The sequence below is a fragment of the Pleurodeles waltl genome, chromosome 1_2 (assembly GCF_031143425.1).
Source record: "Pleurodeles waltl isolate 20211129_DDA chromosome 1_2, aPleWal1.hap1.20221129, whole genome shotgun sequence".
NCBI lineage: Eukaryota > Metazoa > Chordata > Amphibia > Caudata > Salamandridae > Pleurodeles > Pleurodeles waltl.
The window spans coordinates 989,387,247-989,410,680 of NC_090437.1; the positions used below are offsets into that span (position 1 = coordinate 989,387,247).

The window sequence follows — 23,434 nt, forward strand, 5'->3', positions numbered from 1 at the left end:
CACTTCGTTGTTCAGACATATCAAAAGCCCCTCTTATGGTTTCATTCCCCTAGAAGGGATGGACTTTTCAGTGGAACATAGACCTGGGAGTAACCATGCCAGTGCAGATGGACTTTCAAGATATTTCCACTCAGAAAATGAAGACTCACCTGGGTAAGACTAGGCTTTTATCGTCTTTCATTTTGGAAGGGGTTACATGTAGGAGGCTGGCTCAGTTTATGATGTACACCAATGGTGTGGCACCCTATACTGAGTCCAGTCAGCTCTTAGTGATAGTGTTTAGGTATACAGATAACAAAAGCTCTCTAGGGGTTGCTGAGGTGAGCAGCTGAACCTTATCCAGGAGGAATGTAAAGCACTTGCAATGCCACAGTAGTCAGACAGTAACTCTCACACAAGAAGAAGGACACAAGTGTAGCACAAATAAAGGATTCTTTATTACAGCACTAACTACTAGACTAGCGCTGGTGTATTTCCCTTTGGAGATATCTACACAATATATATACAAAAAATAACAAGCAAAATTATCATAAAATGTACTAAGCCCCGGGGAGGAAATCATACACTAAGTAACTGGAATGCAATACATTGAACCCAACCAAGGCAAGTGTGGTAGTTAGCTAGGAGCTGGGGAAAGATGAAAACACGAGTCCCCAGCGACCAGGTGCAGAGTTGTTACCTGCCTAGTCATCCCATAGGTTAACACAGGGAAGTAGTGGTTGGAATTTGTGTGTTTCAGGACCCTTCCCAGTGGACCCCAAGGAAATCAGCAGGCAAGAGGAAGGTTGGAGAGAGTATCCACCCAGGGATACCCAAAAGACAGGAGTACCTACATCAGGGGACCTGGATACATAGGGTTGAAAGGACGTCAGAAACCCTCACTGAAGTCATGGAAGCGTCAGATTACCCAGCTGCTTTCGCAACCCGTGGACCTGACTGGTGGAACCCAGGGACGGATTCTGGATGTAGAAGACCTGAAAAGGAAGGGGACAGAGAGCGTGAAGTTCTTGCAGGTTGCTGAAAGAAGAAGTCCAGCTGCGGGGCCCAGGAGCTGCAGAAGATCCTATGAGTTGCCTACAAGCTGTCCCTCGACGGCCACCAGATCACAGGAGGCTCAGTGACTAACCAGGTCACCAACAAGCACTGGCAAATGCAAGCAGATGCTGAAGCTGTTTTTGCAAAGTTTTAGGGACCAGCAAGGTCCAGGAGACTCCATCCCTGAGGGGGAGCCAGGACTGGCCTCAGCAAGCAAGAAGGCCAGCAGAAGTAATTGGAACCCCCACAAGTGATCCACAGGCATGGGCACAGTGAGTCACAAAGAGGCCTCAGCAGCATAACAAAACAATAGTCCCACATCGCAGGCGTTGCAGAGCGGAGGTTGATCTTCAGACTGCAGAGTGCTGGAGGCTGAGCCATCTCAGTGCTTGAAGATCCCTTGGAGAAACAGCCAACAAGCCTTGGCAAGAGCAACAGTCACCGTACACAGGGCTGCGGTTGCAGTAGCTACAGTAGGTTCCCACAGTCTAAAGAGGACCACAGAACCATCACCTGTGCGCAGAGCCTTCATGTTGTCCATGGGACAGCAGGCTCCATCCACCGGTCGTCATTGTCTTAAGGTGTCTGCAGATGCAAGGGAGTAACTCCTTCACTCCAAGGGAGATTCCTTCGTGCTTCCAGGTGCAGAGTCCTGGTGACCATGTAGGATGCACAGCCTTGGACGCTGCAGAATTCTTGCAGGATCCAGAGATACAATGTTGCAATTGCAGCCTTCCCACCAAGAGCAGACTTGTTTCAGTTCCAAAGCAGACCAGAGGTTCCAGAGGTCAGGAGCAGAAGATTTCTTGCACAGAGTTCCCTGTAGAGCCTTGCTCAACCAATCTTAGGACCCACTCTCGTGGGAGCCCTTAAGTAACCCTAAAAGGGGTTGGTCACTCTCTGAAGTGACCCACCTGAGAGGGTCAGGGACACCATCTATCCGGCCTGACTAGTCAGATCCCCCCAGGGGCCTCTGCCCACCTTGTTTCCAAGATTGCAGAATCAACCAGCCACCTTGCAGAGCTCTGTGCACCTCCCTAGGGGAGGAGCTGGACAGGGGGGTGGTCACTCCCATGTCCGTTGTGCGGTTTCACACCAGAGTGGGAACTGAGGGTTCCTGAACTGGTGCAAACCGGATTATGCAATGAAGGCACCAGATGTGTCCTTCAAAGCAGTCTGGTGGTGCTCAGAGGCCACCTCACCCCAGCCCTTAGACACCTAACACACAGGGGCAGGTGGTCAAACGTCTTCCTTGCAGAAAATGCTTTGGTCTGCCTTCTTCTGCTTGAGCCAGGCTCACCAGCAGGGGGCAGAACTGTGTATGGGGTCAGGAGCAGAGTTGGCTGGCAGCCAGATCCCGTAAAGCTGCACAGGCAGAACTGGGGACCCACTAAGGAACCCCCAGAGTACAGGGGATCATGCAACTACCACTGGAATCAGTGTATTTGCATGATTCCAACATGTTTGATACCAATAATGCCTAGGTTCAGAGAAGCCATTATGTAGTTGGACCACTCATGTTGACCAGGGTCCACTACATATCTTAAGATGGCTTCCCTGCACTCCAAAGCCCAGGGAATGCAGTCTGGGGTTTGTAGGGGTACCCTCCGCATGCAAGGGTATGCTGACACTTCGGGACATGCACCCTGCCCTTGGACGGAAGGGCATACCGGAGGGGTGACTTATAGTGTCTAAGTGCAGTGACCAGGATACAAGGTAAGCCTTAGATCGGTGGTGAAAGGGTGCATGCGCTTTTTCACGCAGGATCAATGGCAGGCCTGCAGACAGTTTGCATGAGATCCCATGGGTGGCACAATACACGCTGCAGCCCATGGGAGATCCCTGGTGTGCCAATGCCCTGGGTACCCAAGTCCCATATATTAGGGGCTTACATGGGTGCACCAGTATGCTAATTGTGGAGTGTAAAGTTTACCAGCAACCAAATTTAGAGAAGAGAGCACAGGCACTGGGGTCCTGGTTAGCAGGATCCCAGTGCCCTACAGTCTAAACATACTGATACCAGGCAAAAAGTGGGGGGTAACTATGTCAGAAATATGCTAGTTTCTTACAGAATCCACATATTCACGTGTACTGTCGGACATGGGGAAAGACAAGGGGGCAAAACCTGCAGAGGCCAATCAAATAGACCAAAATACAGTGACTCTCCAAGAGGCACTGGCGGTGGCGTCTCAGACTGATGACCGGCTTGAGAACACATTGATCCAGGGGCCCATGGTGGCAGAGCTGATGGCGGCAAACCAAGGCTCACGGGTTGCGCTTGAAAGGAAGATGGACGCCAGGGCCATGGCCATTAATCGTTTGCAAATGGACCTTCAGAAACTTACAGACCACACCACTGCGGAAGAAGACAACGTGGCTGTCCTCAAGACAGAGGTTAAAAAGGCTGAGAGCTGAGGTGGATAGATTAAAACGCAGTGCTACGCTGACTGAGGACTGCCTGGAGGACACAGAGGGACATATGAGGCAAAATAACCTCTGCTTCGTGGGGTTCCTGGAGCGTGAGGAGGGCTCCCCGATCAAGCTCTTTCTGGAACAATGGATCACCTGAAACCTCAGGCCCCCCCCAAGACTGTTTAACGTCTGGAGCCGTGCGTGGACCCCTACCCCCACCATCACCACCTGAGGGCTTTCAATAGTCGTCTTTCTAATTACCCTGACCAGGCTGCTATTCTGAAGATTGTGCGCACACGCAGTCCTCCGCAATACGAGGACAAACAGATCTTCATCCATCCAGACTATACTCGAAAAGTGCAGGTGTTGCACAATAACTTTCTGGTGGCTTAAAAGCGGTTGAGGGGGTCACAAAATTAAATACAGTTTACTGTACCCAGCAAATTATGAGTGCAACATGAAGTTTGAGTTTATTTTTATGAGTCCCCACAGGCACTTATGGAATGGCTCTATACACCGGAGCAGAAACATGGTAATGGCGCACTGGGAAGGCCAGAGTTACAGTCGGCAGGGGTTCGCTGAACTGGCAGGCATAGGAAAACATCATCAAACAGCAAAGCTGAGACAGGACCCCCAGATGCAGAGCACATCCTTGTTTTTCTGGATGGAACCCTGAGATCAGAGATGCCGGGATCGCTGGATCGTAGTGCCTTTTCGCAGATAAGTGTAGAAAGCTGGTCTGCTGTGTGGTGAGCACCTATGGTATTGCCACCTTATACCAGGTTCAGGTATCCCCTATTAGTGAAATGTAGGCATTGCCTAGAAGCCAGGCTCCCTGGAGGTAGCTGTGGATAAGCAGCTGAGACTTATCTAGGAGACATGCAAAGCTTATGCAATACCACTGTAGTCACCCAGCTCTCACACACATGAAAGAACCACACAGTGTTACAATAATAAAGGTACTTTATCTTAGTGGCACAAGTACTGAAATACTAGATAGGCAACTCTCCAATAGAAGGTACGTAAACACAATACAAGTGTACAACAACAATCAGGAATAGGCATAAAAAGTAATAGAAAACAGTGAAAAGCTATAGGCAAATCTGAAGGCCTCGGGGGACCAGAACATATACTAAGAAAGTGAAATGCGAAGGTCAGGTCCCCACCCAAGGAAGTGGAATCGTTAGAGGGGAGCAGGAGGTACTAGGAAACCCCAAAGGTAAGTACCAGGTTGCCCCCCAGCGACCAGGAGGAAAGAGATAAGGTTCTGGTTCTACACAAACCAACCAACAGGGCTTCAGAGAAGCAACTGTGAGACCCAGGCAAGACTGCAAGAAACCAAAAGGTGGATCCTGGAAGAGGAAGACCTGGAAAAGAAGGAGACCAAGTCCAGTTTCAGTTGAAGTGTCTGTGGTGGCAGGAGCCACTACCCACCCGTCTGTGGGATGCAGGAGTTGGTTGATGGGGACACAAAGACAGTCAGCAGTGCAGCACTGGAGTAGATGAAGAGTTACTGGGTGATGCAGTCGATGTCTCACAATTGATGAAGGATTGCAGTCAGTCTGAAGTGTGGAAAAATCACCAATAAGCCATGGCAATTCAAATGTCACGGCTGGAGGAACAGTGGAGCTCCCGGGGACCAGCAAGGTTCAAGGGGGACTCAACACACAGGTGGAGTCCTAGGAGACCCTCAGCAGTGTGGAGAGTCCAAACAAGAAGAGGCAGCCCCCACAGAAGACCCACAGGCAAGGAGTCACAGAGAGGCCCATGCAGCACACCTGAGGAGAGGTCCCACATTCCAGGAGAAGCACGCAGAGGGTTGTGCTTCGCAGGAAAGAGTGCTGGGGCTACACAAAGCCTGAAGATCCATTGGAGGAGATGCAAACAAGCCTTGGTAGCTGCAAGACACAGTGCACAGGGGTACTGTACTGCGTGGGAAGGCAAGGGCTTACCTTCACCAAAGGTGGACAGCTGGCAGACAGGACCAAGGTGACCACTCCAGACTACCAGCACCCGTGATGCAAGATCCACACAGGTCAGGATGAGAGGAAATCCATGCAGCCGGTTGGCACTGCAGCTGGTGCATGCAGATGCAAGGAAGGGACTCCTTCACTCCAAGGGAGATTGCTTCTTGCTTCTTGTGCAGGCTGAAGACTTGCCACCCTCAGAGGATGCAAAGCCAGGGAAATGTTGCAGTTGCTGGAAAGAGCCGGAGAAACAATGCTGCAGAGCAGAGTCGTCTCTGTAGCTGCAGATTGTAGGTTCCTGTGAAGTCCAGTTGCGGTTCCAGTGGCCATATGTCGAAGTAAACGCTGCAGAGGATTCCTGCTGGAGTCCTTCAAGTCGAATCTGAGGACCCACCCAAGAGGGAGACCCTAAATAGCCCTGGTAGGGGCACTGGTCACCTAACCAGGTGATCACCTGACAGGAGGAGGCTCTGATGTCACCTGCCTGATCTGGCCACTCAGATGCTCCAAGAGGTCTCTGCATATCTTGGACTCAAGATGACAAAATCCATGGCCATCTGGAGGAGCTCTGGGCACCACCCCTGGGGAGGGTATGGAGGGGGAGTGGTCACTTCTATTTCCATTGTCCAGTTTCACGCCGGAGCAGGGACTGGAGGTCCCTGAACTCCTGCAGACTGGTTTATGCAAGGAGGGCACTGAATGTACCCATCAAAGCATACCACTGGCTTGGGGAGGCTACCCCTCCCAAGCCATGTAACACCTATTTCCAAAGGGAGAGGGTATTGCCTCCCTCTCCCAAAGAAAATCCTTTATTCTGCCTTCCTGGGCGTGAGCTGTTCAAGCATCAGGAGGGCAGAAATTCGTCCGAGGGGTGGCAGCAGCTTGGGCTGCCTGGAAAACCTCAGAAAGCTGGTAGGAGCAAGCTGGGGGTCCCCTAAGGAGCCCCCAGAGTGCATGGAATCATACTTATAATACTGGCAACAGTATTGGGATATGATTCCGACTTGTTTGATACCAAACATACCCAGGTTCGAAGTTACCATTATGTAGCTGGACATAGGTAGTGACCTATGTCCAGTACACACGTAAAATGGCATCCCCACACTCACAAAGTCCACTGGAGTTCATGGGGGCACTTCTGCTCATGCAGGGGTGCCCTCACACACAGGAACCTGCACCCTGCCCTCTGGGGTAGGAGGGCCTACCATAGGAGTGACTTACAGTGAGCTGGTGCAGTGACCTTTAGTGAAAAAGGGTGCATGCACCCTTTTACCCAAGCTGCAATGGCAGGCCTGCAGATGCACTTTGCATGGGATTCCCATGGGTGGCATAATACATGCTGCAGCCCATGGGGGACCCCTGGTGCCCCTATGCCCTGGGTACCATATACTAGGGACTTTTAAGGGGCACCAGTATGTCAAATGTGGGGTGTATGTGGTCCAAGCAACCAATTTCAAAGGGAGAGAGTACAGTCACTGGGATCCTGGTTAGCAGGATCCCAGGGAACACAGTCAAAACATACTGACAAAAGGCAAAAAGTGGGGGTAACTATGCCAGACGGAGAGTACTTTCCTACAATAAGACTGGTGCCAAACACACAGAGTGACCGTACCGATGCTGGTTAACTGATTTTTTCCCTTCCTAATACTGGCTTTCTCCTACAGGTCACGCATTGCAAACTCAATAATACAATACTATACGATCCTGAGGTGAGAAGGGGCCGAGGCATGTCCCACAAGTTGATAACAGAGTACAAGTGAGTGAATGTATGTGATTATTCAATGGTGGGAGGTGGGGCAGAGCCTGTCACCTTCTAGTCTGCTGAGCACAGGCAAGTAGGGGGTGACAGTGACTCACCTGTCTAAACACCTCTTTATCACCTGAGATCACAGTTTGAGGGGTAGGAATGGGGCATGTGTGTGGGATGGGTACTGGTAACCGTATGGCCTTTATTACAGCAGGAAGGAACGCAAAATATTTTACCCAAGGGAGGAGGTACCCAGGAGGGGGTTGCTGATCATTATACTGGTAATGTTTTCTGTTTATGTTTATGGGGACTGTGCACATGATGCTCATGTTTTTTGGGATTTCCGTATGTGATGCTGTGGCTGGTGGGAGGGTGCTACAAACTGCCTCATACAAGCATGCATGGTCGTCGGACTAATTACAAGTACCTTACACAGAACATTCGGGGATTAAAGAGACCTGAGAAGTGTAAAAGGGTCCTTGCCTATCTCAAACACTACCACATGTCCCTTTCATTTTTTGCAAGAAACCCAAGTGTGAGGGGACAGTATCAGTGCGCTTTGCCAAGATGGTGAGGGGAAATCTATACAACCTCATACTCATGGTTTGAAAGTGGGGTCCTTATATGGGTGGTTCCAGTCATCCCGTTCTGAAGACTGGTAGTGTACCTAGACCCGGATAAGCAATACATGATTTAGCATGGTTCCTTAAATACCCACAACATTGATCTTATTAATGTATACGTACCTAATGTGGATAATGCCTCTTTTTCCTGGGAGGGGGAAGGGTGGGTGGGGTTGAAGATGGTAAAAGTGCAGGTGTTTCTACCAGAGGAGATTCCACTGACTGGGGACTGCGACTGGGTCTTCGATGGCGAGCTAGACCAGTTTCCGGCACGTCACGGCACCAAACCTCACATGATTGGCGGCCTCAGACAGATGATTTGGACATTTGGAGGGCTCAACATCAGCTATCACTTGCATACTCCTGCTGTACACCGGCGGCAGACACACACAGTCGATTGGACTATTTCCTCATACACGGGGGGGCCACACAACACGTGTTAAACACAAAATATTTGGCCTGGTACATGTCGGACTATTCACCCCTACTTTTGACTCAATCTCTGGCCGAAGAGGTACATAGAGTCTCTTACTGATCTGATCTATATAGGTACAATTGTGGATGCCCAGAAAGATAATTTCTCCCTCAACTGGAAAAGTACCCAAAGCAGAGCGACAGAATGGGGGACCATGAAGGTGGTGCTAAGGGGTGGGCCTGGCAACCACCACAGCTATCAGATGCATCCTAGAGAGGGACCTAACAAAACAGGAGGAGCGGTTAGCATTCCTGGAAAATGCCCTGCTAGGCGAACCAACTGTGCGCCTAATCTGGGGGGGAGGCTAATAAACAAGTACTGTCACTGTGGAAAAGATTGGAGAAACATGTACGAGGCCCATAGGCGGATATTACACATGGAAGGGGACAAGGTGGGCAGACTGCTGGCCAGGCTAATACACCAGGCAAGGGGACAGTTCAGGCTGGACTGTTCCCAAGGGGAGCAGGGTCAAGACTGATTTACACATGGCTAGTTCTGAACTGGGGTGGCATGGTAAGCAAAAGAACAATGGGTTAAACCCACATCTGTGACGGGGGTGAGGGTTTGAAAAGCTTCACCCATCAACCTTTTGTGTTGCTAATACAGCAGGAATGCTGGACTGACCCGATCCTACAGATAAATGGTCCAACTGGTTGTACACAGCAAGCAGTTAATGAAACCACGGCCTGCCGTCTTCAAGAAGTATCTGACTCACCTGCTGCAGTTTTGCCGGCTGTGGTGTGAGGCTATATGGATTTGACAGTGCTGCTGTGACTCGAAGAATCTGAGTGGACTGAATTAGAGGCCCCTCTCACTAAGCAGGAAATCTTTCAGACCGCAGATTCCCTTAAAACAGCCAAGATGAACTACCTGCTGAGCGATATAAGGCACTACCAGAGACCATAGCAGACAAATTGCTCCTAGTCTATGCTGAAGCCCTAGACCAAAGAGTACTGGCCACCTCTATGCAAGAGGCACATATTGTTCTGACACTCAACCCAGGGAAGGACCCGTTAGACGCAGTCTCCTACCAAACCCTTTCGCTATGGAATGTAGATCAAAAGATACTATAGCAAATTCTGGCGAAAGGCCTACTTCACCACCTGCCCAGACTGGTCCACCCCAACCAGTTGGAGATTCATACCCCGCAGAAACACTCTTTGCAACTTACAACGGCTGGAGCATGTGATGCATTTCCTGCCTAGACCAAGATCAATACGCTCTTGCATTTCTAGTTATAGAAACGTTGTTTGATTCAGTATGCTAGGAATACGTCTGGCAGGTGCTCAACATGGTGGGACTAGACCCCAAATATATCACTTGGGTAAGGTTGTTTTTACACACAACCACTGGCAAGGGTCGCACCGGGGGCATGGTATCGGAGGTGATCTGTTTACAGAGGGTTTTGGACCTGACTTTTGTTTTTAACAGGGTCATCCCCAAACCTTTTGCCTTCCTCCTCCTATTTTTTCTGACCCTTTTTTGGTTTAAGTTAGGACTCTGAGCACTTTACCCCTGCTGATCAGTGCTAAAGTGCGTGTGCTTTCCCTTCTAAACCTGGTATGACTGGCGTACACCTGATTGGCCTATTTAATTTACCTGTAAGTCCCTTGTATAGTGGTATCCCTTATTCCAGGGGGCTGTAAATTAAATGCTATTAGTGGGCCTACAGCACAGCTTGTACCACCCACAGAAGTAACCTTTCAAACCTGTCTCATGCGCAGTTTACTGCCACAGGGACCTGGCATCTAAATTTATTTGCCAGGCCTGGAACTCCTCTTTTACTACGTATAAGTCACCTCTAAGGTAGGTCCTAGCTAGTCCTATGGGCAGTTTGCTGTGTATGTAAAAGGTAGGGCATATGTCTTTATGTAATACATGTCCTGGTAGTGACAAACAGCTTATCTAGTTTCTCACTACTGTAAGTGGTGCCTCTCATACAATTGTACTGGAAATGTCCTAACATATGTGTAAGTGGTATTGTCTGATCTATGAGCTGTGCCGTAGGCATCTTTGGTATGGTTGTAATGGTAATGAGAAATGCTGCTTACTGGTGTAGGTGGAAATTTTATTACCATTACAGAAATGCCACTTTTCTAAAGTGAGCATTTCTCTGTGCTTATGACTCTGATGTTTTGTAGCTTACCTCCAATCCATGCCTGGGGCAGAGTGATGGCTCGGCTTTGTGCATACTTCTCAAACAGACTGTGCACAGGGAGGGTGGTGGTGTCACAAGAGTGCATCTGCATACAGAATGATCTTCCTGGGCGGGGAGAACTAGAGGCGGAGCACACCTGCATCTGTTAAGGCTGTGCCCTGGCCTCACACAAAGGGCTAATTTACCCTCCGCTGATGACTGAAGCCAGTGCTGGAGGAGAAAGAGGACATTCCTGGAACCGATTAGTGCTGGTTGGAACCCCCTCCCATTCTGTGGAAGCTGCACAAACTGAGTATAACTACAGGGGGTTTTTCCACCACATTTTGTGGACATGGATGGACTTGGAGCCAGATGCTGATGGAAGGGGACTGAGACACTGCAAGGAACTGCCACTGGACTGGCTTGTGATGCGCTGACTTGGGGTCTGCTAAGCCCCAGATGGACTGTCACTTATTCTACAAGGCCCCTGGTGAGCTGGCCTGCTGCTTACCCTCTTTCTTGGGTTCCCGCCGTGATCCCCAGGGGCTGGATGGAGTGCCCCCAGTAACCCTTGCATTTGTGCTGCGTCCTGCAGCTGGGCACATGGAGATTGCCCCTGGCTCTAGTGGACTGAATAGGGTATGCTCTAGGGGCCTCGGCGCATGAAGAGCACTTAATTCTGGCCCCAGGAGCGTGAAGAGTGCTCCACTCTCGTTTTTCGTCTCAGTGCATGAAGAGCACTTGTTTGTGGCCCCAGGAGCATGAAGAGTGCTGCTTTCCCTTTTGCCCCTTGTGGGGGGGGGGGGGGCAGGAGGGAGGGTATGTTGGCTGGTGTAGGACCCCCTCTGACCTCGGAGAGGGAAAGAGGAGCCTCCGGCCATGAATAATTGGGCACGGCCTAGGGGTGCTCTCTGAGGTGCGCCCGATGGCACAGGCAGGCACACACTGCCCCAATTGGACCTGCGGACGGTCACGCTCCCCTTAGCTGTTCTTCGCTCCACTGTGTGGCTTCTCACTGCCAGGGCCCGGGGGAGTGGGTCCTGGGCTCTGCAGGAGTTGTGCAGGTGACCGACAATCAAAGCATACAGATGGAGGTGCAAGAAGCTTCCCCGTACCCTGTGCCCCATACATGCCAGTCCACCTGGCTCGGAGCCTGCAGTTATTGCCTTGGGGCTGCACCAATTCCTCATACGCGTCAGACCCAGGGAAGTGTTTGTTGCGCTATCCCTCTCCCCTATGGAGATGGGTCGCGGAGGCACGATGGACCAACTGTCCTAGTCAGTTGGTCCTCTGGAGAGGCTCCTGGAGAAGGCGCAAGGCCGTAAAAAGCATCCCAGTATATATTGGGAGCCGCACACTACTGACGGACCCATGATAGGCGCGCTGGAGCACCGTGTTTCATGGAGAGGCGGTGAATGGACTCGTGTACATGGAGATGTGATTATGGGACAGTGATGGTCTGCATCTTCCTATTATGCCTATGTCCTCGTTTATTCCTATGCGGTATTTTCATGACCTGGGATGACTGGTTATACCATTTGGCCTTCCTGTGATAACTAGCACTTCAGGATCTACTGTACACACTTTGGGAGGGAATATTTACTGATGACCTGTGCATCTGTGGTGCCTGACGTGGGCAAGATGGGAATGTTTTATTATATGTGCATTCATGATGATGTCTGGCATTTCTGCTAATAGGTTTATTCTGGCATGTACCTTCTTGGTGGTAATGACAACCTGACTACTGCTTGTGTTGCAGAATACCGGTACCCTATATGATTACCTGACCAATGCTAGCTTTCACAGAGTACTAGTTACCTGTGTGATGTTCTGACAACTGCTTCTGTTACAGGGTGTCACTGTTACATGTCGTGTTTGGTCTTATGATGTTTTATGTAATACAGTATAATTTTATATAATTTCTTGTTGTGTTTCCTTTGTGGTGTATTTATTGTGTCACGTGTGTTGTGTGTGTTGTACAAACGCTTTACACATTGCCTGTGGAATAAGCCTGAATGCTCACGTCGAGCTAACAAACAGGTGTGTAGCTCCCTCGTCCTGACTAGAGTGGTGGGTTCTGCCTGGCTTAAGTGCATACCCTAGCCAACCAGAAACCCCATTTCTAACAGAGGGGTACTAGAAAAGCGGCCCCCCTGTCCCCTTAATTGTTTGCACTGGCGATGGAGTTGGTGGCGTGCAGGTTGCACCGGGTGCTGCATGGCTGGGGAATACTAGTGGGACATACGTCCCTCTATGCCAACGACGCCATGGTATATTTGAAGCGACCGCACTTCTCAACCCCGGTCCTATTAAATGTTATGGAGGAATTTGGTGATATCTCTGGACTCCATGGAAATGGAGTCAAAATCTGCCTTGTTCGCATTGAGACAACAGAGAAATCTGGAGGCAGCCCAGCCCCCCTGATTCAGGAATACACTGGAGCAGCAATAGTGTTTGATAGTTGGGTATGTACACTGCACATGGAACATAACAGAGCCATTCACTGATATGTGGCAGCTACTCACAAACCTTAGGTCATCCATTATGTTATGGAACCCTTTATTTTAAAGTCCCTGAGTGGGGAAGATTGCATTAATCAAATAGCTGTCCTGCCAAATAGCCTTTACATATTTCAGGGGGTCCAAGCATGATATCCCTCAACGGGTGTTTCGTGAATTAGATAAGCTCCTAAGTGGAACTCTGGGGGCAGGGGAATGCTGCAGAATTGGACTTGTCACATTGAGACTAGAATGAGACAAGGGGGAAAATAGATGCCCCTGAACTGGAATTGTATTACTTCGCATCCCATCTGCAGCATGTAGTGCACTGGTTTGATGCCGACTTCCCCTTGGAAAGATCTCTCCTGGCTGGCACTACTGGTACAGAGGACCTAGGATCCCTCCTGCTGTACGGTGCAAGAGCGTCCAGGGGTTTCCCACATGAGGTGAACTTTGTATGCAGGATCTCGGGACGTGCAGTTAAAGGGGTGCTAAGTAACTAGAGATCTGGCACATTAGACCCTTTGCACAAATTGCCAGAAACATGTCCGTAGCTGGGTGGTGAGAGGGGGTCTGTATAACCTTGGGAGATCTATCTCCGCCTGGCCGGTTCATCACTTTCCCAGAGGCAATCAACGCATTTGGAGTGGGTAGTGGCCATTTTTTTCAATATGCTAAAATAGCAGCCAAGGCTAGGGAGATGTGGCCTTGATTTCGGGAGGTCCCATTCCCCACCCATAGTATGGTGGCACTGTTGTCACTGGTGGGTGACAGGAGGCTTGCAATTAACATTTACCACGCATTACAGGCGGACAAACCCAGGACTCCTCTTATGGTGGAAAACACATGGCTGCGGCTAAGCGACCACCCTGCAACAGCCACAGAGTGGGCTAGAATACACAGAGGGGTATGAGAGGTCTTGACAGAAGCACGCTTCAAACTGGCTCAATACAATGTGATACATCTAACATACCTTACACCCAAGCGTTGACAATGAAGTGAAGAATGCCCGCGATGCCAGTATACACCAGCAGACTTCCTCAATATGATATGGAATTTGTCCTCCAAATATAGAATACTGTGACACTATCTTAGACCACTTACACAGGGCAACTGGACGGCCACAACAGTGGGAACTTAAACAATGTTAGCTGGGACTGGTCCTGGACCTGAGAAAAAGGAAGTTGAGCAGAAAATTCACATTGCTGGGCTTGAATTTGGCCAAAAGATGGTTAGCCGTTAGATGGCTCAGCCCAACACCTCCACCGACAAATGACTGGTTGCGGGATGGGACTGAATGGGCTGGTGCGGAAGAGGCTAATATAAATAGTCAGATGGGACAATAAATTGACAAGATAATTGGCTTGCATGGGGAGCCAAGATACATGATCTTACAAATGAAATGCATACTGCCCCTATAGATGTATTGGGTGCCCAGAATGGGGTCTCAACAGAGACAGAGAATGGTGGACATCTGGAGGGAACAGGGTGCCCCCGCTGAATGAAGATGTAGGGGAGCTAGTCCACTGACTTGTATGCCCTGAAACTTTAGAACGGATAGAGTGAACCAAGTATGAGGACGGAGGAGGATTGTTCACAATTGTTGCGTTGGTTGCCATTATCTGCACTGGTAACAGTGGGTAGTGTAATGTTTTGAATTTCACAAATAATACCTATGGCAGGAGTGTGTATTGATGAAACCTACGTGGTGATACTGTACATAAGTGCCAAGACCTAAATGTTTCCAAAAAGCCCACCAGCATCAGTGCTAAATGTCGGCATTGCTGAATACTAGAGCTGGCTAGACCAAATTTCACCTCGCACCTCTTTGAATCACCAATATACTCTACCTGTTTCCAGATTGCAATCTAGAGCTATTGTAAGTTTCCTTTAATCCCAGCTTTCTCCATTTGACACTTGTTCCAGTGTTTCACATCCACCTCCTTTCCCCTTTTCCTGCTTTTCTCTCATGTTCTGGGTAAAAGTCTGATATTTGAAAATAAGTTCTTGCTATCTAAAAAGAGTGCTGCTGGGCGCACCGTGCACCCTCTGGCTCCAATTAATCACTGGGTGAAAGGGAGACTTATACCCCTGAATAGTACAGAGTGGTAAAACTGCTAGAATGCCCACGAGAGGTGGAGAGTATGTGAAAATAATGCATAAGTTAAAACGGCAGACAATGCTATGATGGTCAAGACTATTGAGAATTTCTGTAGTACATGTGAAATGGGGTGCAAAACCTCTGTTGTTGGGAATTACAGTCGGATGGAATGCAACCCAAATAATGCAAATTGTTAGGCAATATTGCACTGATAAGAGGCCTGCAGAGACACTGCTGGGTCACAGGTTAGTGCAAAAGCACCACCATTAGATAAATGACATTAAAACATGGATTGGTATGTAGTGGCAGAGAAAAATGGTAAAGAAGATAGAGGCTGCCCAAAAACATGTAATAACATGGGCAACTGGATGGAATTTTATGGTAGCGGAAGGACACTAGATAGTACTAGGAAGCACACTGATTCAATATTATAGTTGGTACATACAATATGATCATGTCTGAAGTCAGCAAAACGATATGCAAAAGTGGTGGTCTACCTCATGTCTTTTCAGGTAATATTTCAAATTTGACGCTACCATTAGACAACTCTTAATCTGGAGATGACATAAAAAACTAAAGAAGATTAAGTTGGAAGGCAATTGCTTCCTGCAAGGATATTTTAGAGGTTCAGCTAATATTGGGTAAACACAACTTGATTGTTTGATCTAACATCTCAAACAAATGGGTTATAGTAACAAAAATGTTAATAAAAAAACTAGAAAAATCCCGAACATAAATGGAGTGCCACTTGCCGGAATTAATACTTGAAGCAGCTGGTTCTTCAAGTCTCTTTGGACTGAAAAAGAAAGTACTAAATAGAGAGAAAAGAGTCATTAACAAATCTGCCTCTTACACCCAATGTTGAGGACTCCAAGAGAAGCATATAAAAAGCCATCTAGCAAGCAAAGAGATACCACAAAGACAAAATCTGGGAAATACTATTTACAATATTTATTACTATTTATTTGCTAATAAAAACCAGAAGTACGTTTGGTCCTTTATAAACAAGTTGGATTGAGACAATACTCAAACTAGGTAGCAATTTTTCTGTGGATGCTTGGAACAGTTACATCAGGGCTCAGTGTCGGAACCCACAGCTAACCTGATGCAATGGATACTGGAGGCTGAAGATGCTCAAATATGCTGATGATACTGTGCAGTTGATGAGGGTCTTCTTGAGGTTACTCTTCAGTTCACAGTCCTGGTGAGGTAATTCTGGCCACAGGGGTTGACGTCCCACAAAGTCGACTGGGTCAGCAGAAGTCAAATCGCCAACAGGGTACCAGTCACGGCACAGCAGTTCCAGCAGTTTCCTTCTTTTGAAAGTAACTCTTCTTCTGGGAGACCAAGCTGGACTACAGGAGACTCTGTGCAATTTGAGCATCAGATCCTGGTCCCTTCGGGTGTACAGTAGCGGGGAGCGGTGATCCGGTGGACTGGGCTACCAACTCACCCCAGCAGTCTTCTTCAGCTTTTGTGGCCCTGCCCTGAGAACAGGAATTCAGCCAGCTGACTATTGGAGTCTCTCTTTATGGCTGGGAGCGGTAATCAACTTCTCTGCAAGCAGGACACAGCAGGAACGGTCCTTTCCTTCTCTAGCCCAAGAAACAGCAGGTGCTGTCCAAATTCGATGCAGCCTCTTCTTTATAAGTTCCAGGGTCAGCAGGGCAGTCCTTCAGTCCTTTTCTTCCAGTCAAATGAGATCTGATCTCAGGATGCCTCTTTTATGCCCAGAAAGTGCCATCAAGGAGATCACCGTCACTAGCCAATGGGCTACTAGCCCCCCCCCGCCTGTTGCTAATGTCCTGTGAAGTGTGGCATCTAGCTATCCCAGAATACTTTATTCTACCCACTCTTAATAAGGCAAGACTATTCTCTTGATGTATGGAGCTCTGTAGCCCGCCCTAGAGATGCCAGGCCCTACGCTACCTGTAGGCTACAGGACAATGGGAAAAACGGTTTGCCCAGTGTGTTCCCCTCTGTTCCCGACACCAACTGGTCTACCAGAACAGAGCAGACCCTCTCGAGTGTGATCACGATTTGCCCTTCAGAGACTGCATCCTCTATGAAGCTCTTTTTTGGGCTAATACCCCTTGTGGCTTCCTTCTAGGAGAAGGTAACACTTTCTCTTCTGGCAAGCTTCTACTGTTATCTGTGCTGAGAGCCATTTACATGTCTCCCCAGATGGGCAGAAGGTCGTCTCGTGCCCAGCCTCAGTAAATGGCCACTGGAAAACTTGGACAATAGAGAAGCAACTTTCTAAAAGTTGCATGTAGCAATAAGTTAAGTTAATTTCAACTTGGGCATCAAGGTAGGCTTAAATGTAACAAGTTGTTTGATACCTTGAAGTACCAACTTTAGTAGTCCCATTCAGAAGTTAGCACAGCTGAGATTTCAGTGTGTAACTCCGTACTCTCCAATAGGCCTACTGATTTATTTTCAGATTTTTGTTGACAGAGCATGTTAAACACATGTTCTACTTCTTAATATGTTGCACACTGCTAGGTCTGCAGTAGGGCACCCATTAAATGGGAGTTTGGGCTTGCCATTGCTTAAAATGGCAAAGCTGAATTAGCATTTTTAAGCTGCCCTACCAGTCTATTGTAGCAGATTGGGAGCTATGATTTACCTTGTCTCCCTCAGGGTGGCACAAGTGCTGCAGTCTTTGGGGGGAGTGGCACTAAATCGCAGGCCCAGGTTACTTCTGGTACCATATACTAAAAGTAAGTTAACCTCTGACAATTGGGTGTAGGCTAATCGAACAAGTTACTTACATTCAGTAATGCCTTATCTGGTAGAGACATATTCAAGTTGCAGATTCCAGCATCAGTCTGGATCCAGAGATTTTTCTCGAGCAGTCCCCAGCGTGCCAATAGGTGGCGTCTGTCGTGGCATTGTGTGCGCTGGATAGGACATCACGGGACCGACATAGGCGCCACCCCGGCACGCTGACGTCAGTTTCTTTTCACAATTTTCCACACCAGAAGCACAGATCCATGAAGAACACTGTCCACTGGTGCATCAAAACTAGGGCCCTGAAAGGGATGTCTGTCGCTAAAAATCATTTCACAGAGCAGGGAGCATGGGTGGGTCGGTAAGGAATCTGCAACTACACTATGGCCCTCATTACAACCCTGGCGGTCCAAGACCAGCAGGGCTGTTTCGGAGGAAGCACCGCCAACAGGCTGGCGGTGCTTCCCATGGCATTACGACCGTGGCGGAAGCGCCGCGGTCGCACCGCCAGTTTCCCGCCACAATTGCCCCTGGGATTACGATTCCCCTACCGCCAACCTATTCCTGGCGGTGTGAACCGCCACGAAAAGGTTGGCGGTATGGGGAGTCGCGGAGCCCCAGGGGGCCCCATGCAGCTTTTCACTGTCTGCTATGCAGACAGTGGAAAGCACTACGGGTGCACCTGCACCCGTCGCACGGCCGCACCACCGCCGGCTCCATTTGGAGCCGGCTCCTGTGTTGCAGCCGAGAACCCCGCTGGGCCGGCGGGCAGAAACTAGGTTTCTGCCCGCCGGCCCAGCGGGGATCGCCAAATGGCCACAGCGGGGGTGAGGCCGCATTGGCGGTGCCAAGGTCGTAATGAGGGCCTATGTCTCTACCAGATAAGGCGTTACCGAGGATTGGTCAGGTAATCTCAGAAATGCAGAGATCACAGACAAATAACCTTTGAGGGTGCCAAAAGCAGAACCTTGCTAGGCCAAAGAAAGTATAAACAAGAGGACCTTGGGAAGGGAGGAAAAGTGGGGGGTCAACAGACTTGTCTGTGCACCATGCCACAAATTTGTTCTATCGACAAGCATATACCATTTTGGTGGCGGGCTGTCTGGCTGCCAAAATAATGTTACAGACTTCAGGTGGAAGGTCAAAATCTGTCAACTGCCACCACTCAATCTCCACGCAAGAAGGCAGAGACTGGAAAGGTTCGGGTGGAGAACCCTTCACTTCCGTAACAGCAAATCCGCCCGAAGGGGCAGTCTGATCATAGGATTGATGGCCATGCTCAATAGCTCAGGATACCAGACACTTTGTGCCCAGTCAGGAGACACAAGGATTACTTGGGCCCGGTCGTTCTTTATTTTCTTGAAAACTCTGGGCAGAAGTGGTATAGGAAGAAAGGTGTACAGGTGGCCTGAGTTCCACCCGATACAAAAAGCAGCATCGCGCGACTGCCGCCTCGGAAACTCCAAAGCACAAAAATTCTGACATTGTGCGTTCTCTGCAGAGGCAAACACATATAACCAAAGCTCTCCCCACTGCTGAAAGAGACCTTGCGACACCTCAGAATGGAGGCACCGTTGGTGATCAACCATGAATCGTCAGCTGAGTTAGTTCACTCTGGTGTTCAGAGAGCCTGCCAGGTGTTGAACCACCAGGGAAATGCTGTGATGTTCCAGCTATGTCCAGAGGTGCACAGCCTCCTAACAAAGGAGCCACAACCCCACCCTTCCCTGCTTGTTGCAGTACCACATGGCAGTGGTATTGTCTGTGAACACCTGCACTATTTTCCCTTTGAGAGGTAAGGAATGCTTTCAATGCCAGTCTGATCGCCGGGAGCTCCAAAAGACCGATGTGGAGCTCGGACTCCACCAGAGACCAGGCGCCTCTGACCTCCGCCTCTCCCATGTAGCCAACCCATCCCAAAAGGGACACATGTGTCATTACTTCAGATCTGGTTGGAGAAGGAGAAGGATCTGCCTGTTCAACAGCCACCACTGCAGATCTTGCACAGCTCCCTCTGAGATCTTGACCATGTTGGATAGATTCCCCTGCCCACAGAAACTTCAGGTCCCACTGCAGAGCCCGCACCACAAAACTGCACCGTGTCCAGAACAGCTCCAATGAAAGGGAGTATCTGAGAGGGAGTCAGGTCTGGCACGTTTATAGTGAACCCCAGCGAATGCAGAAGGTTCAGTGTAGTCTGGAGGTGGGAGATGACAGCCTGGGGCGAGCCCACTTTCATCAACCAGTCATCAAGGTAGGGGAAGACTGAAATCTCTGACCTGCGCAGATGAGCTGCAACCACTGCCATCACCTTGGCGAACACTCGAGGGGCACTGGTAACGCCAAAGGGGAGCACAGTGAAATGAAAATGTTCACTGAGCTGCAAGTACCATCTGTGGGCAGGCAGGATAGGACTATGGAAATAAGTGTCCTGCAAGTTCAAAACTACCATCCAGTCTCCTGGGCCCAGTGAAGAGAGAACCTGAACCAGAATAAGCATTTTGAACTTCTCCGCTCCTTCTCGGATTGGGCAGGGGCCTTGTCCTTTTTGGGCTCCAGAAAGTAGCAGGAATAATAACCACGACCTACTTCTGGCACGGGCATACTTTATATGGCTCTCTTTGCCAAGAGAGCCGTAATCTTCTTGCGGCGAGGTGCCAGGTGATCCTCCATCATCAGATCATAGGATGGTGGCATGGATAAAGGGATAGTTTTGAAGGGGAGGGAGTAGCCCCTTCGGACTACTTGCAAAACCTACCTGTCTGACATGGACTGCCAGTGGGGCAGGCGATTGCAAATCCTGCCTCCGACTGAACCTGGTGGGGAAGCGTCAGACTCAGAAGGTTTGGAGGTTGCTGCAGGCTGTAGACTGACTACTGCTGGCTCCCTGATCCACAAGGGCGTTGGTTCCCACATCCCGGGCCACACAAGGCTGGACAGCATGGAAGCTGGAAGAAAACGACCGATGCCGGTTCAGATCCAGGAACGGATCAATGGGTGCCCCACCAGAGTAGAGGCCAAAGCCACCAGAGCAGAACCCAAGGGGGCTCCGGCTGGCCCCAGAGGGCCCGAAGGCACTCCAGAAGAGTTGCACTGCCCAAATATGAGACGCATGGCCTGATAAAACTTACGGAGTAAGGCAGGGGTTGCTCTAGCTTCCGAAAACTTGGGGAGGCACGGCTCTGGGGATGGAGGCCTGGAATGACCATGCTCCTTTTCTCTCATCTCGTCGACCGATGGACATGGTGAAGTCAAAGAACTTCTTTGACTTCATCTTGTCCCTATACGTACCTGACCGTCCCAAGGACTTGGAGTGGGATGATGAAGAATGGTGGCTTTGCGGACGTTCTCGGGATCTTCCTCTCAACCGAGAGGGGGAGCGACATGGGGCTGAGCTCAGGCCCGCAATGAGCTTTAGGGACCGCTCCCTCACAGATTTGGGATTCATGGCCCAACCCTCTGAGCACGACTTCAGGTCATGACCTGAAGTCGCGCTCCAAACACCACAAGCACACGAGGTGTGGATCCATCAAGGACATCGCCCAATGACAGGATCCACAGGGCTTGAACTCGGTCTTATGTGACGACATCCTCAATGCACCAGGAGGGTAGATCCTCAAAAGTCTTTGACAAAAAGTTGAAGAAGACCAGTCAAAAAGTGACTGAGGGGTAGCTCTGCTTCGGATCTGCGCTGGCTGGCGTGGAAAGAAAAAAACTGATGTCCCACGATGTCATATCTGGTGCGCCAACTACGTATGTGGAGCCGACCGACGCCACCTGACAGCTTACAAGGCTACTGCTTGAAAAAAATCTAGGGATCCGAACTGACGCCTGGAGAAATGCTGAGGTAAAGAATCTGTAACTAGAAGTCCATCAGATAAGCCTACATGTTTAAATTTCAGGGCAAGAGTGCGGAGGTCTGGTTAGTAGGCCTTAGTGCACTGAGTCAAAATAACAGCATCTGTCCAAAACTTTGGGGGTGACCATACAAAAAGAGGCATTTCCTTACACATATCATCCAAATATCTAAGGTTTTCACTGTAAAGGTATACAGTAAGAACAGTGGGTGGACAGTGAGAGTGAAGTAAAAGGTGCATGTTGCACATAAGGGGTAATCATGCATGATCAATTTTATCAGACACGGAATGAAAGTGGTTCAGATGTGCATAGCATATGCAGTACTCTAGCCCACGAATTAAGCAGAGGTTAATGGCCAATTTCTCAACTGAGTGACACTTTAAATTATTAAACAATATCAATAATGCATACAGTAAGTGTTACTAGATGAGTGCTGGTATGACAGGCCTGAAGGCGAATTCCAATACTGTATAAGGTAGTATGCCTTCTCCATGAAATATCACACCCATATTTAACTAATTACTTATGCCATATTTCTCACTTAACTCTGACAACAAATTAAGAATGTATTAATCACCCAATAAGCTTGCTAAAGGGAAACATTCACTTTAAACCCTTACTTATATGTACAATGCTAACATCAGGACCAAAAGCTTTAACCCCATTAGGTTATCATGGCATTTCACTCTTCCAAAGTCAAAAAAGTTTGAGTAACATCTGTCATGCTGTAAATTGTGTATATCATCCGTGAATTTTGCGCTTCATAAGTACATCCATTATTCATGTTTTGATGTCATGGTCTTGCCTTTATGAAGAATTGTAAAACAGTGAAAAACAGAAGATGCTTATATCCTATTGGCTAGACTTTTCCTGGGGTCGAAACTGTGAAAAACCAACTAATTTAGGAACAAACCTGCATAAACCACAATGCCGACAACAGCTTCGGTGTTTCTTACAACACATCCACGAAGCAACAAGTTTTCTTTACTGAGACCCACACGTTCCTTGTTCGGATGTTCCCTGTAATGAAAACGTGAAATATTTTATTGCCTCGGCTTCTCAGCCATAGTGCAAACAATGGTCAAATAGCAAGATTTAAACACAGGTATGCATTTCTTTAGCTTGTTGAAAATAGCAATAATAAGCTTTGTCATAACTATTAATCCTCTTCAGCTGATGTATTTAAGGATGTTCTGCTTTTAAGTATATAATAATGGATTTTGATATGAAAATGTATGCATGTTATTTCTCTTAACGTCTTTAATAAAACAAAGATATAAAAGCAAAATGGTTGGCATGAGAGCCCTGTCCTCAGGATAGCAAAGATCATAAAACTAAGGAGAGCTACTAAATAGCCTAATATTGTAGAGATTTTCAGATATGAGGGAAAAGACACTTGCTGAGATGGACTTGTGAACTGGCACCACTCCAGATCCTATTTCTGACATTTAAAATGGGAGTTGTGAGAGTGAGCTACTTGTGGAAAAATCAGGATCTGCAACAGAGTGATGGAGAAGCCACCCTCTCCTTATTTTCCAGAAGTGCCCCAATAATGGTCTATGTTAAACATGGAACCAGTGGAGGCCAGAATCAAATTCAAACTTGCCTGCATGTAAGTATTCATACGCAAACACTAGCCTACTTGTCTTCTTCCTTAAAAATCTCAGGTATCTAAAATCATAAGGAGCAAAAGGGTCTTTGGACGTGAAACAAAAGTTCCAATCCCACTCAGCTGCCACTCACCCCTTCTCTGGGCATGTCTATTTTTCCTGCAACAAGGTTTCTCAAGCAAGGTTAATAGGCTCAGCAATCAGAATATAGTTATCAGCTAAATCATACAGCACGCTG

The 23,434-nt window shown here is 48.6% G+C and overlaps 1 protein-coding gene across 5 annotated transcripts in view; it reads right to left on the reverse strand.

Annotated features, from left to right (window-relative positions):
* ATP10D (ATPase phospholipid transporting 10D (putative)) overlaps window positions 1-23,434 on the reverse strand; it is a 614,572-nt gene that overhangs the window by 289,322 nt on the left and 301,816 nt on the right. For all 5 annotated transcript variants that reach the window (XM_069201689.1, XM_069201684.1, XM_069201678.1 and 2 more), the window contains exon 6: window positions 22,500-22,606. In XM_069201689.1, coding sequence (XP_069057790.1) covers window positions 22,500-22,606 — 107 coding nt within the window. The remainder of the gene's footprint in view (window positions 1-22,499; window positions 22,607-23,434) is intronic.